This window comes from Montipora capricornis, chromosome 6 (genome assembly GCF_036669925.1).
Source record: "Montipora capricornis isolate CH-2021 chromosome 6, ASM3666992v2, whole genome shotgun sequence".
Lineage (NCBI taxonomy): Eukaryota > Metazoa > Cnidaria > Anthozoa > Scleractinia > Acroporidae > Montipora > Montipora capricornis.
Genome location: NC_090888.1, coordinates 3,549,878 through 3,564,877, shown reverse-complemented (window position 1 = coordinate 3,564,877; position 15,000 = coordinate 3,549,878). Strand labels below are relative to the sequence as shown.

The 15,000-nt window shown below is 38.9% G+C and overlaps 1 protein-coding gene and 1 long non-coding RNA gene across 2 annotated transcripts in view; one reads left to right on the top strand and one right to left on the bottom strand.

Annotated features, from left to right (window-relative positions):
- LOC138051217 (uncharacterized) overlaps nucleotides 1-2,762 on the top strand; it is a 6,710-nt gene extending 3,948 nt beyond the window's left edge. Inside the window, exon 2 of the long non-coding RNA XR_011132747.1 lies at nucleotides 309-2,762. This is a non-coding gene — a long non-coding RNA (uncharacterized lncRNA). The remainder of the gene's footprint in view (nucleotides 1-308) is intronic.
- LOC138051216 (uncharacterized) lies at nucleotides 2,164-14,255 on the bottom strand. Its single transcript, XM_068897376.1, has 3 exons — nucleotides 14,004-14,255; nucleotides 5,511-5,734; nucleotides 2,164-4,714 (listed from the first exon to the last, which is right to left on the bottom strand). The coding sequence occupies exons 1-3, from the start codon at nucleotides 14,027-14,029 to the stop codon at nucleotides 4,557-4,559; spliced, it is 408 nt and encodes a 135-aa protein (XP_068753477.1). The 5' UTR covers nucleotides 14,030-14,255; the 3' UTR covers nucleotides 2,164-4,556.
- Nucleotides 14,256-15,000: the final 745 nt, after the last annotated feature.

The window sequence follows — 15,000 nt, the reverse complement described above, 5'->3', positions numbered from 1 at the left end:
CTGGACCGAGAGCAAATATACCGGGCGATGAGGGGAGCGGCCGAGCGGACGAAGAGCCAGCCTTGCTGCTGTCGAGCTATTGCTAGATCATTTGCGCATACGTCGCACGTATTTTCATGTAAAGATGCAGCTGTTTCAAAGGGTTCGGAATTGATTTAGAATACTGTAGGCAGAAATATATGTTCCATAAGAACAATGGACCCTTACGCACAATACAATACAACTGCGTCCAACAGATCCAGTATTATAAGGCTCTGTGGTATCTGGCTAAAAATGGGCTTTCCCTAATCAGAATATGCTGTTTTCAGAATAGGAAAGAAGAAGAAGAAGAAGAAGAATCAAATCCAACTCAACGACTTATTGACGAAACCTCCAGACCTTCATACATGTCAGAAGCTCGAAACATCCCAGATTCTCAGACAAGAAGTTTAACAGAAAACTCGACAACAAGTACCAAAAGCATTTATTACACACCGTCAAGTAGTTTCAAAGATACATCCCTTACGTCAGTCTAATCAAAAAGAATGGTATTTCTTCATGAAAGTCAATTCTCGACAGAGAATATTGTTATGGAGGAATCACAAATGGAACAATTAATGCGGATACATACTTTTATTTGAAAGGACGTTCATCTCTCGCTTGTATGATTAACATCTTAAGGATGTGTTGTGTGACTTTAGTCACTGTTTTAAAGGGGTTATAAAGATTTTCTGGCCAATAAAGTGGTCAGCATTCGTAGGTTAGCCTTGTTTAATAAACAGAGAGCTAAGAGCCTTGAATGTTCAAGAAACAAGGAAGGCTCTGAGTTGCAGGAGTTGAGATTGTGTCGCTACATACGCCGCTCATGTAAATGATTAGTAGAAAAATTACGCATCAAACATTCTAAAGAGGGACTACAGCTCGAAATGCACAGATATATACCAGTTATATCCAGACCTTAAAAGAGTTGCCTCACCCGTCGTCGTTCCCCAAATGGTCGACCATGTCTCACATTCTTCTGCATCGGAGACATTTGTTCAGGGCCCGGTTGTTCGAAAGCCGATTCACTACTTACACAATCCAAAAAAAAAAACACCTCTATTACCCCACCCTCCCATAAAAAAAGTTTTGCATAATCATTGTTTGCAGTTTCTCCTGGGACATGAAAGTCGAAAACAACGCCTATGTAGATTTTTGCGGGGTAAAAGAGGTGTATTATGGTATTTGTGCAAGTAGTGAATTAACGTAATCTAGGATTAGCTTAAACCTGTGTTTCATGTTTTTCACTTTTTGGTGAAAGTTTTTTTTCCTTATTTTTGAAGATTGACTTCTTCTAATGTAAAGTTTTGCCGATTATTAGCGTTGAACAGCATTTGGGAGTAGAGGAATAAACTCCTTGGTTAATTTTTAATCTGGGGTTAGGTCTCGATCGAAGTTACTTTAGCCTCAATTTCAAATCGACACCAAGAGTTTTCCTTTTGTGATACTAAGAACTTTTTTTGTACGAGTCAGAACGTATTTTCATAACCATGACTTTTCCGTTGAATTTTGCTTCATAAGAGACAATCCCCTCGTAAACTCTTTGTTAGCGTCTTTCATCTCCCCTCCCCAGGAGGACAGTGGACTTTGGGCCGGGTGGGGAGATAGAAGATGCTGGAAACGAAGTAAGCTTTGAGGTAATGTTATCTGCTCGTCGTCTCAGAGTAAATGTCAGTTTTTCATGCGTCTGTCCTGTTATTGATCATGAATTGCGTCATAACAATGTCAAAGTAGCTGTGCCTTCAAAACAAGGTCATTTCTAGCCTCACTTTCATTCATGGGCCAGGTAACTAAGCTCAATTGTAAATTGAGAAAACCATGAAACATATATTTAAGGCATTAAGCTTGGGGAAAAAAGTGAAACTCGTGTTTGATTTCAGATCATTTTCTGCCTGTTGTTACACATGTCGACAGTTCCCCCAAAGAGAGAAACAAGGAAAAAAGGAGAGAATTTTCATGACAAGAAGTAATTTTCCGTTAGCGGTTAAGTGCAAGCGTGAATCGAAGTCTCTAACAGAAGGTACCAACCTCGTCCTCAGGGGTCCCTTTTGTCATGCGCGGGAAAAAAATCTCCGTCGGTGACCAAAAGGATCGCGGCCTCTGGGAACGATATTGAGAGGGTACAACAACTAAACGCGATCAAACTTGGGAACACCATCAATAGAATTCTCTTTATTAACTTACATTTACTATTTCATTATTTACAAGCTGATGTATAGAACAATTCGACGAACTGAATAAGAGAATATAATCATGCTTTACCCGCTTATTTCCTATTGCAAAAGGTCCCCTTTTAGCTCGTATTTTATGCCCATCTTCTTCGCTTCCATTTGTACCTGCAATGATTAATCTAACGAGGAAATTTGGTTGTATTCTTTACGGACGAGAACTATGCAAATTCGTGAATGACGCGAAGAAATTCCGTTCTACTTTAGAGATTGGATTTTTCTATGAGAGCTTTTCAGCTGGAGCGTCCAGCAAAACTTGTAGGTGTCAGCTGCGATCAGTCGTACTTTTCTTTAGTGATTACCTTATAGCGCCCTCTCAAGAAGAATAGTACGCTTGATCGTAGGTTAAATTAGGAGGGAATAGAAATCTCGTAACGTAAAGCAGGAATGATCAGCATAAAAATATTCAATTAAAGTCGTGTTTAATTCAAACACGAAGAGGTGCTATAAAAAGGACTACAGCGAAAGGATACAGAGCTCTGCAAACATTTCCAAAATAAAATTCCGGTTGCGAGCGATCTCTGTAGTACTTTAGGAGATGTCGGTCCTCATCTAATGGCCTGAGACACCCTTGCTTGCTTGCAGCTCTAAAGAAGGTGTTCGAAACTCCGTCCAACCGAATTAAAGCGGCAAGTCTTGTATATTATTACACTAACATTTATGCGCTGAATAAACACACTTAAAACTAGTCGTAAAAATTTTAAGTAATCTGAAAAAAACTGAAATAATTTGAAAACAACGGTAATTTGTACATGGTTATGAAGGCTTTTCGTATCCTTATAAATACTCTCCAAGGCGTTCCTAGATTATTATTATTATTATTATTATTATATGTACACGATGTATATAGAGAGGGAGGATATTACATGGCTGCGCGGAGATACGAAATTTCTCTTCGAGTGTTGAAAATGTTTCACGAGTGAGCGCAGCGAACGAGTGAAATATTTTCCAAAACGAGAAGAGAAATTTCGTATCTTCAAGCGGCCATGTATATTCTATTTATGATACAAACACCAATGAATTGAAAATTGAAATACTAAATAATTTCACGAAAGACATCGAAAGGCGCGATTTTCATATGTAACCACAGCAACAGGGATCTTTTCACGTGTGACAATAACATGTTATCTTCACGTGAGGAGATATGTTTTGGCGCGAAAGCTCACTTGGTATTTCATTGCTGTTTATATAATAAATTAATTATTATAACGTGTTATTATGAACATTTGCTCCTACATAACAGATTCCGAAAAACCGACACTGGCTTCTTACAAATTAACTAATAATTCAATTGGTTCTGTGATTAACTTAAAACGAGGAACCGAGGACAATAATCCTGGCTACTGTACTCAAATCATCAGTCGACGTATCGTAGCGGAACAGAGAGGCAAGCGATAGCCAACTAAATTTGTGTTACCTTTTTCAGCTACAATAAAAAACATACGGTTTATATTGAATATAGATATGGATAAAAGTACGTCCTTTTAGGAGACGGTAAATAGCCAAGGAGTTGCCTATATTCTCTCATGTCCAACGAGCGCAAATAGATTAAATCAATGTTGCACCCAATTCAAACCCTTTGCGAATAACACGTTTTGTTCCAGGTATTTCCATATCCTTTAAATATAAATGCTATATTCTCATGCAAATACAATACACAAAGAATGTTAACCCCGGGAGATTTGAATTGGGTACAACATTGAGTTCGCCGATTACGTCTATTAATGGTTTTACGTTTAGATACTTAAAAATTTTGCTTCCGGGCCGCAATCATCCGTTATATGAGCTGATAATCGAGATTTAGTGAGCTAATCGGAATCCTCGAAAAGCACCACCCGAGGTTTAATGTTTAAATAAATTTATACACCGTAAGAAATCCTCCAATTTTAATATGTACATGGTACCTGCCACTCTACTTTCTATCGGTACTCACTTTTACCTTCTCGAGGATGAAATACATACAAACTGTTGATCAATAAAACACCACATCGCTCGACGCTTCAAGATGTGATGTATGAAACGCATGTATTTTGCCAGTCGCTTAAATTAAACCACTTCCGGTATTTTTAAATAAGAGAGTTTGAGGCTGATTTCACTTCACTTGCAACCACGTGACCACAACTAAAGACACAAATAATAAAGACCTTCTTACGTCATGGATGACCAGCAACAAGGCGCCGATGACGTCACAAGCAAGTAACGATACTTCTCACAAAAACGATGAATGTATTTGCGACTGAGACCTTGTTGACTTTTGTGATCGGAAGAATGTCTGTTAAATGATCTTGAAGTTGAAAGTCAGTTTCCAGTTCAACAATATTCCCTTATTTCTTCTACTCTGCACCCTTCAGTACAACATTCCTCCATTATGTCTGTACGTCTCCGAGAGGAGCTTCTTTTCTGCCTTCCGTGAGAAAGGAAGTCTTGGGCTTCGTTTTTACTTTGTACAACCATTTTGGTGATGAAACCTGCAAAGTTAAATTTAACACGTTTCTAAAAGAATCCATTAGCCAAAAGTGAGAATCTGGTATGAGGTTTTTCCCCATCAGCGTCAGAAAAGTGTCTCTTTTTAAATCAGGTTTTTCGAGAAAATAAACAATAACAATAGACCAAATCCGCTAAACCAATTCAATCTCCCGGGGTTAAGACTCTTTTTGTATTATTGTATTTGCATTAGAATGTAGCACTCACGTTTTATTTCCAAAGGGTTTGAATTGGGTACAACATGTTCTCTCAAAATCTGGTATAAAAGTAGACACTTTTCTGACGCTGATGGGGACTAAGGTCAATTTCGGTAAATCTAAGTCTTCGGTGATGGACTGTTGGTTTTATTATTAAAGTATGGAAGTTTCAGTTATCGACCAAAGAGCTCCCACATCTTGAATTGAGACACAGAAAGTTCAGCCTCGTATTTGTGTATTCGTCCTGCTTTTGTATACCTGTGGGAAAACATTATGAGGGCTTTTTCCCTCTCTCTCCGCGTTGTTTCTTCAAGTCCTGGTTTGGTTCATTTTACAGTCTGTTCTGGCGTAACAAAATGGATTTAGCAGGTTGCCCACTCTGCTGTAGGAGCTCTTTTTCCAGGGGCTTCGGGTTTTAGAAACCAACATTTGATTTGATGTGCTTTCATTTGGTTTAATGTTAAGCTTGAGACTTTCCTAAAGTGATGATGATGATGATGATGATGATGATGATGATGATTATTATTATTATTATTATTAATGACTCGCAATCAAAGAACATTTTAAGAATAGTGACACCTACCTCTTCTTCTTCGACGCTTGACCGGAACTTGTTTGTAGCAAATCATATAGTAATAGGAAAAAATTCTATCGTCGCATAACATGAAATTCACGGGATATGTTGAAGCCTCGTTTGTCTTGTATTGACACTTTTGATGGCGACCACATTTCCTATTGCTCATCGTTACGTGAAGGTTCAAAAACAGCAGAAAAACCAAGATAACAAAGCCAACTTTTGCCTCCATGCTGAAAGAAAATAAAACAACGTTTATTCAGTACAACGTTTTGTTGTAAGACGTGATAGAACTTCGCCTTCCCCCGGAATGTGTGACCCGGGTTCGATTTCCGTACTCGAAGCCATGTGTGGGTTTAGTCTGTTTGTTCTACAGGCGTTCTTTTTTTTTTTTTTTTTTTTTTTTTTTTTTTTTTGGATCAACGAGGATCAATTAAGAACAGTGCGTCGGAGTGTAAGAAACACATGTATGAGAGAAATATTTTCAGGAATTTAACCATCGATCATTTTGCCATAATTAGATCAAAACTTGTGAATGAAATTCCCGACTCGATTAGCTCTTGCTCCCATAGCTATCTCACTGGCATAGATATAAAGGGTTAGAAGTTTCCTGGAACAACTCCTAGAAATGTCCTTTCCTTCTTAAATAATTTAAATGAATCAAAGGCATTTGACCGTGATAAGACAATCTGCCAGGCTCATTCTGGAATGTACCGATCAGATCCATTCTTCGATTTGCGACATCTTTAAGCAATCTCTTAGAATTGAACAAAAACCGTGTCCTATTCCCGTCATTATCAGTGTTTACTTGAGAGAACAGTTAACCAGTCGTGATATATTTATTAAACAGAGAACTACATCTTTTAGAAATACCAATCGGTTTTTCCCATGATTCTTTCGACTGACACAATTCTACTGGAGATAGCCCGCGTAGCAAGCGTTTCCGTGGGGTTTCCGTGCAAATTTCGATGTTTTTGCTCTCGCCCCAATTTTTGCGCGGCCAAAACATTGAAATTTGCACGGAAACCCCACGAAACGCTTGCTACGCAGGCTATAGTGGAGACTATTAACTCCAAGTAGTATTAAATTAACCAGGAATGCAGCAATCGTCTGCCTACAATTGAAAAAGACCTTGCAATACAGGCAATCATGAAATCCTTTTATCTAACTTCAGCAACTATGACATATGCGATAACGTCCACAATTGCTGGGAATCACATTTAGATAACCACGCACAAAGATGTTCGGTTATGCGTGGCGCACGCGCAGTGGGCCATCAAACTGCGGTGTTCCTCAAGGAACTATTTTAGGCCTGTTGTTATTTTGGCTCCATATTGATGATGTACCACATTGCCTACAATTTGGTCAGCCAAGTTGTTATGACGACGATAACCTCCTAACCCACGAGGGTGTCACTGCTGGCAATATTCATTCTCGTGTAAATGATGATTAAGCAAATGTGACTAAAACTGAATTTATGCTTATTGGGTCAGAAATATAGACTGCTCTGAGCCTCCAAGACCTTTAATTAATGGAGCTCCATTCAAGTAGTACTGCTAAATTACTAGAGAGCTTATATATCGATGATAAGTTCACTTGGAGCAGTAACGTTACTAATTAACTGAGAAAATTGCAGCTGTTAGTATTGAGGTCCTAAAACGAGTCAATCATCTTGTCCCCTAGGTATGAGTCCCTACACCGTTTACAGAGCCACCAGTGCAACACATTTCAGCTGTCTGGGAAAACTGTTGAGTAATTTCACAAGACAAGTTACAAAAACTTCAAAACATAGCGGTTCGTGTCTTGATCTACACAAAATATGACGCTGACGTTTAATAATAGATTCAAATTCGTAAGAAGGAAAACTCTAGATTTTCAGACCCATTGAAAGAGCCATAATGGTGCTAAAGTCCTTGCCCTACGGAGATTAGAGCCTCACCATTCTGAATATTTGTCTATCGGATATCTACTCAGTGTTAGCAAGCGCAGCTGGTTCAATGTTCCGTTCACAAGCACAAACTTCTTCACCAAAAAACCCTCTAGTATCTAGTTGCTCGGTTTCGTGGCTCAGTTTGCCGTAACTTAGAACTAAGGAAATTAAAAAGACTGGTAAAACAGGAAATATAGTTTAGTACTCTAAACAAGGCTTCAATTGACGGAAAGCTGTTTTTGGTTCATGAGAATAACTAGTGATTGGTATAGTTGGCCTTCTTTTCTTCATGTAAAAACCATCTTCAATCAATTAATTCAGGCGAACAGAAAATTCGCTTGACGATGACTTTAAAAAATGCATAAAAAGGCAACTTTCCTCTTCAGATTAACGAGTTTTTGGTGCCCCAACCAAATGAAGCAAACTGGTGTAGTATTTTTTCTTTTTCCATGTTTAAGCATCAAGGCATTAATTGTCAAATAAAATTCTCAAAGTTAATACCTCTCGTAATTCTGTAGTGAACACAGAGACATTTGAATAGAGAAAGGGGAGAGCTATTTGTGTGAAAAGCTTTACAGAAATCGTCTCGAAAAGTTTCTACATGAATTGCTAGAATGAACAATTAGTTAAGATATCATTTGGCAATTAGTAAGTCATACCTTTAAAAAGAAGAATGTTCCAAACAAAGCAAGCTTGGAAAAGCAACCAGACAAACTAAATGGCCAGTGTTTAACAAAGAAAATGAAACGCAAACAGCCTTCTCATGAGGTTCTTATGAATTATAGATAAGATGCAAATTCCCTAATGGTTAAGCCGGCACTGTGGTTTGTCTCCTCGGCAAAACAGCGGTTTTGAATTTGGTGAACACTCACCCACACTGTTTCATTGTAAGAGCATTTTTTTATTTGAAAAAAATCCCTCTTATCTCGACTGAAACCATGGCAGCGCTGGGATGAAACTGAGTTGTGTCAAGAGGAGTTGTTTTAGTACAAGGATTCAATATTGCAGCTTATCGTTGTCTATATGAGAAAGATCTCTTCGACAAGAAATATGCGGTCGAACATCTTTCAACATTGGTGAGATAAATTTCAATGAGGTGGACACGTGTGGGATGTACATTAGGACTATCAAAATATCGAAGGATTGAACTGAACATACTAAATATTTTTAAAAAGGTGATATTGCCCATGTTAATATTTGCCCAATCGCAGACTAAATCCAAACCAGATTGTAACCAACTCAGGTCTCTGTCAAGCTTTGAAAAATGCGTCTACTGGAAACGAATACTTGAGTCTTTGATAGTAGTCTCATTGCTTACAAATGCACTAAAAATGGATGATACAACCAGCCAGGGGAACAGCTAACTTTTAATTGTCAGTTTTCTTCCTTGGATGATCAATATCTTATTTCCCCTTAACTGCCACGCCGTGCATACGGTGAGAGCTACTGTAATTGGAATTGACCAATCAGAATTCATAGAACGGGAAAAACTGTGCTATCCTGCGTCACGTCAATTGTTTGCAATTAAAGGGCCAAAAACCCATTTAAAAGATTTTGTGGTAACTTTTTTGTCATCAACCTTTGGTGCCAAAACTGAGTTACCAGCGAGCTGCGAGTCGAACGTCAGCTGTTGTGTTAAGACAAATTCAGTCTGGTTTTTTCGAATCAAGTGTAAGAAGACTTCAAAACGCCGGTATTGATAATGTCTTTATTTGTGTTAACTTCGAGAAAAAGACTTTGATGGCTTCCTTTCGACAGGGAAGATCGTAGAGAAATGCACCGTTTTCGGTGAAAGGGCAAATGATTGACAGGACGACTGACAGGATCACAGTTTTGACTGCCGCGCGCACTGCTGGCGCCAGCTCCGTATGCACGGCGAGAAAAATTAAATTTGCGGGAGACAGGTGCTCATCAAGAGAAGCCTCTATTTCCACTTATTTCTTGAGTCAACCCTTTCCCGAGTAAATTTATTTTTAGGAACAGGTTTTTCCCGCGAAAAGTATCATAATTCCCTTGAGGCTGAGATAGCTCTGTTTTGATTGGCTTCTACAACAGTAAGCGTGCTGAATCTCCCAAGGGAGACGTTCTAAAAATAAATATACTCGGGAAAGAGTTGATTCCAAGGCCAAGTATAGGAGATATTGGCTTCCCTTGATGATTTCCTGTCGGAGACAATCTTAAAAAATACTACATTCGACTCCGCCCGCGCGCAAGGTTCATTGGAGACATTCGAATAGGCTTTAATAGATTGTGCTAGTAAAAGTAGCATATTATGCTACTAGCAGTGTCCATTTTTTGCCCAAACTATGCTCAAATTATGCTCGTTTTTCCCGATTATGCCACTTGTTCTTAACATAAGTCCGTTTGCAAAATGAGCGAAAGAAGTCGAAAAAACGTATAACGATCCTGGAGCGAAACGTTTTTGGTGTCACAAGCTCCTCTTCTATTATATGTTGCTTTCTTTGTCTTAAGGCAACGGTCTCTGGCTTTGTTTGCTGGTACTGGAATTGTCTCAACCTGCAAGTTATCGGGCGGCGTGGATAGCGCCATTTGGCAAACTACTTTTTAAAAATTAGCGAAATGCTGGTTTCCTCAAATTATGCCAAAAATTATGCCAGCACAATCTACAAAAGCCTACATTCGAACGCAACGTTCACTGGAGCCATTCCAAGGCAAATTGCATTGGAGACATTCCGATTACCGATGGCAAATTGCAGTGAATGCCACGGACCACGCCCACTTGCAAGCCATATCCTTTTCAACTTTTTAGTCACGTGCGCCTTCACGTGCGACGTGAGTGTTACATAAGTCGTAAATTGACTGATCCCGTATCATTTTCTTACAGTCTAAATCAAATTAGATTGAGTGAAATGATGTTCAACAGTAATTTCATTCTTTTCATCGGAAATACTCTCAGTCACGGCGAGATTTTGAGAAACAAGATTAATGTACTTGTCACGTCATTTTTATTTTTTTTATTCATGAGTCTGTTTTTTTTTTTTTTTTTTTTTCAGTTCGTATTGGCGGAGTGTCTACGCCATTTGATCATTTTTTCCGCTTTGAGACACAAGAAAGTTAGCTTTTTCACTAAAATTGCATAAAGAATAAAAATTTCTTAAAGCTATAGAAACTTTTAGGTGCGCTCGATTGACCGTATTCCGGAATAGGAATACATGGAATATAAGTTAGAACTCTTTCGGCGATTCACGTTAACTTAGTCAAACACCCTCTAAAATGTTATTTTACACATATCTTTATTGTCCCTGTTGCTTCAAAACGCCAAGCATACCGTTTCAAATCAACACTCCACGTATCAGGGGGTGACGTATTCACATTCCGGAATAGTGTCAATCGAACGCACCCATACGGACAGACGAACAGTCGCGCGAGGGCTAGCCTGCGAACACAGACGAATACGTCTGTGTTCGCAGGCTACGCGAGGGCGGGGAGGGGGGTGGGTTTATTCCGGTCTCTTACTGTCCGCTTACTATTGCCGATGATGTGGTAGTCCACATTTGTCCTATATTTCTAAGGAATGAGTCCAGTCAGCCTACGGAAGAGGGGAGGACATGTTGCTATCCTGGAATAACGAATACAACTGGAAATGTGTATCTCTACTGCCGCTAAAGACTAATAAATCTGAACTTCTTGATCATTTCGTTAATCCCTGTAAACAAGAGTCCGAAGAGTTGATCTTTTGCGCGGTTCATTCATGAAAATCATGATTGTCTTTTCTGGTATTTCACGACCAGTCTTCCCTCACACGATATCCGTTATACGAGAGGACTCACTTCTTAGCTGCAGGCTATTGGCAATTGACAGCCTTCTTACAACTGTTCTTAGCTGCAGGCTATTGGCAATTGACAAAATTCAACCTACACCACAAAGATTTTTCCTTTCACTGTTTAAGCAAATTCCAACACGTAATTAGCTGTACGACTACGATGACAAGCGATAGTTCCATGACGAATCAATGATTTGCCCATGAAAACGCCCACGTACAAGAAGCATACTGCTGGAAATTTTCTTGAAACAAATTGCACAAAGAGTATAACTTGATTCTACGTTCTGCATTCGCAACGATGTTAGCCGTTTTAATTAAGGTGCGAAATGTCTGGTTGGGGATGATGTTTCAGATGTTTGATCGGATCTTACTAAAATTCGCGGTCTGTAGCCTGATTTTTTGTCAAACTTTGGTGCTACAGTTACATTGAAAGCTGTGAATCGTACTCAAAAGTTTAGCAAAACTGTCGGCGTTTTCGAATGAGGTAATTTGCTTAGCTGGCGATCTGAAGGTACACTTAGGACTGCGTCGGTGTGACGCGTCGTTGTCTTGTGTACCCATTGCGCAGGTCAAGGATCATGCTATTTTACAACTTACCTTTGATCAACGTATGGTCTGTCTCACTACCTCTCTTTTGCTTAATAGTTCGATGGCACGGGGATATTTTGTTTCCTCTTGTCTCAGGCGTATCACCTTATTCTTAAAATGCTCTTAATGAAGGCTTTGTCAGATCGATCGATTAGATTTTGCATTACTTCACTTTTTAAGGCGATTTTCATAATCGAGCGCTAATAATAATAAAATCTGTTTTTTTACTACTTTCGCATGCTTTGATTTTACCGTCCTCGTGTGGTTTTATATGGAAAACCCCAACTGGGATATCATCAATCACATCCTTCCGTTTGGTTTTGTCCAATTTGTCATTAGAAACCGCAAAAAATCAAAGTGTTTTTCCATTGAAAGTGGATTAGTCTCCGGCGTTTTTAGACACAAAACAAGCTAATATCTTTTGCTACTTCAAGTTCCACCCGGCCTCACGCGATTTATGATCATAAATTCTACTGGACTGGGGTAAAATTTTAGCGCGAATACAAGCCTTCATATATGAAATGCCACATTCCCAGACTTTATGGCAGCATATCTTGTCAGTAAATTGAAGAAGCGAGCGAGACCTTTTGCACGCTATTACAACCTTGGGTAAAACAAACAGGATCTCGAAAGCAATATAATTTCTTGATTGATATTGACAATTTACAGCCATTTCACCAAAATGCAGCTTGCTCGTTTCCTCGGAGAAAACTTTCATCTTTACTTCCATTCAACATATCCCAGTTTAATTACATTTAAAGTACTTGCTGACATATTATATTGAAAGACGATATGGTGGCAAGGCAATGAACAAAAGACTGATCGGAGAAAGAAACTGTTAAGTAATTTCTTGAACGATTGGAATCCCACAGCCAGTGCACGGAGCCTTCAAGTACGTTGTATGACGGCCGAAACTAATGAGCTACTTAAACAACAGAGTTGTAAGAACTGATGTTATGTTAAAGACGTAATAAAGCCAAAATATGCCACGATAAAATCTAACATTCTTCAGGAGAAAATTCTGTCTCTACACATGCCACAATTTCTAGCGGAAAACTGCCTTTCTGAGCTCGACTGACGAAACCAAAGGTTAAACCAAAGTGAAATATATGTAAAAGGATTTGGTGCGATGATTAAAATACAACGGTTTCTGTAAAGTTTACTAATTCACGTTTTCTACTTATCAGGGAAAATATCTCTTTACGTTTACACAAAGAACTCGGACCCTTGAAGCAGTGCGTAAGCAGTCTTCAATAAGGGCACATCATGATTAGTACAAGTTCCATGTCTTGTGTGAAAGCGACGGAGAATTTCATCAGTGACTAAATATCGCCTGAGTGGTTTGTTGGTTAAAGCCAAAGGTGGAAAATGGAGGTCCGCCTAAGTCTCTTTTTTTATCATATATAGAAAATGTCTTGATAGCAGCAAGACTTAACGGCATCGGGATGAAATTAGGAACACTGAAGGTTTTAGCTCAGTTGAGAACTTTATGCGCGTTTTTATGGCCAAAAAAGTAAGATTTTCCTCACAGAACAGTGCTCCCTCCGAAAATTTTGTAAACCGACTGCTTTTTATCCGGGATTCCAAAGGTATCTACGAGATCGTAAAAATCCATACTATTGATTTTTATCACTTTAAAGCTTCCTGATGACTGCAGTTGTTCAGAGAAAGGAATTTAGCCAGACAGGTGTGCTGGTGTGTGTGTGTGTTAAAACAATTTTCTAATTCTTCATTCACTGAGGCACATAGTTGTTAGCATCTAATGATTGAGTTCGAAAGAAACTTTCGCGTTTGGTCGAGAACTCGAAAGTTCCTGGGTTATAAGTGGTAACCGGAAAGAACTGCTACACATTTTGAGTGCTAGAGCAAAAACACGGTTTAATTAAGCAACTGATTTTTCCCCGCTTTATCAGTTCAATCCCTTTGATACCAAATGTTAGAGAGAATAACATAAGGAATGATTTAAAGAGAAAAAACCCTCACCTTCAAATTAAATCAGGCGACGGAAGCAGTTCGTCTCGCGCAGCGATCGAAAATTGCAATGTCAACTCAAAGAAGTGGAAATGCACTGCCCGTTGCGTCTACCGCAAAGAGCACTTGAACATTTGAATAGTGCGATTTGTTACACTACCTTAAATTACGAGCCAACTATATTCTTATTGGTTATTATCAGATAACGTTACAGAATGTGATGACTTACATGATGTTTGACTCCGATGAACCCATTAGATTTCGTCTCGTAAAAGTTTTGTAAATGACGAGTCCTTAATATGCCGTATTACCTGTTAAAGTGCAAGAGGAAACGAGAGGACAAGGGTGAAAAATAATATGATTAAGCCTTACTTGGCACTCTCTTTTATCCAACTGTGACATTCTTGTCTTCTTGGGTGATGATCTTCAAGACAGTTCTTTACAGATGTGCAAACAATGTTTCTCTCTAGCGGGAACTACTGATCAATAATATAGATTCATGAATATTGTATAGTACGTCAACCGGCTAACACAAATTTGGCTCCTTGCCTCGAGATTAATTGTGACTAACAATACTATCAATTTCTATCAATTTATAATTTTAAAATCAAGTTTCATAAAGTCTGCCGGTCACAGCAGTTGGTAAGATTGAGTAAGATTTTAGCCCTTGTGAGCGATTAAATCTCTCTTCAGAGAGATATGCCATCCGCCGATTAAGCTTTACCAGTGATATTCTGCACGAAAAATTATTTCTTTATCAAAGATTATCCCCTCATTATCTCACAAATTGCCAGAGGTTGTGACTCGTGGTCACCTGAGCCTGCTCTTACGAATTTCTTTGCCCCAGAAGAAACGATTTGACTACAACATTTTTCTGAGAGAAAATATTTCCGATGGTCTATGATGGTGCATTGTGTTCCATGATGAGGCTAGAACTAAGGTCTGAACGGCAAGTCCTGTGGGCCGTACAGTGGTGTGAATTGGTGCCATTTCTGTTGTTAAACGAGGCGTAAACCCATTATGGTTGTTTTCATGGTTGTACACTTAAATCAAAATATGTTAGGGTCCTCAGTTAAGAAGGGACCCAAATGGAAAGTGTGTATGTAGTGAGGTTCTACTCATGCAGGGTCCTTTTCAATTATACACAAATGCAATATATGGTTTGAGAGGGATAAGGAACCTTAGTATCCATGTACATGTAAGAGCAATTGTGCAGTTACAAGGCC

Bases quoted from the DNA above. Each gene is read 5' to 3' on its own strand.
- LOC138051216 (XM_068897376.1), bottom strand. From the start codon at position 14,029: ATGGGTTCATCGGAGTCAAACATCAT. The intron at 5,735-14,003 runs GTAAGTCATCAC...ATTTTCTTTCAG, and splicing joins TCATCGGAGTCAAACATCAT to CATGGAGGCAAAAGTTGGCT. The intron at 4,715-5,510 runs GTAGGTGTCACT...TTAACTTTGCAG, and splicing joins CAAGCGTCGAAGAAGAAGAG to GTTTCATCACCAAAATGGTT.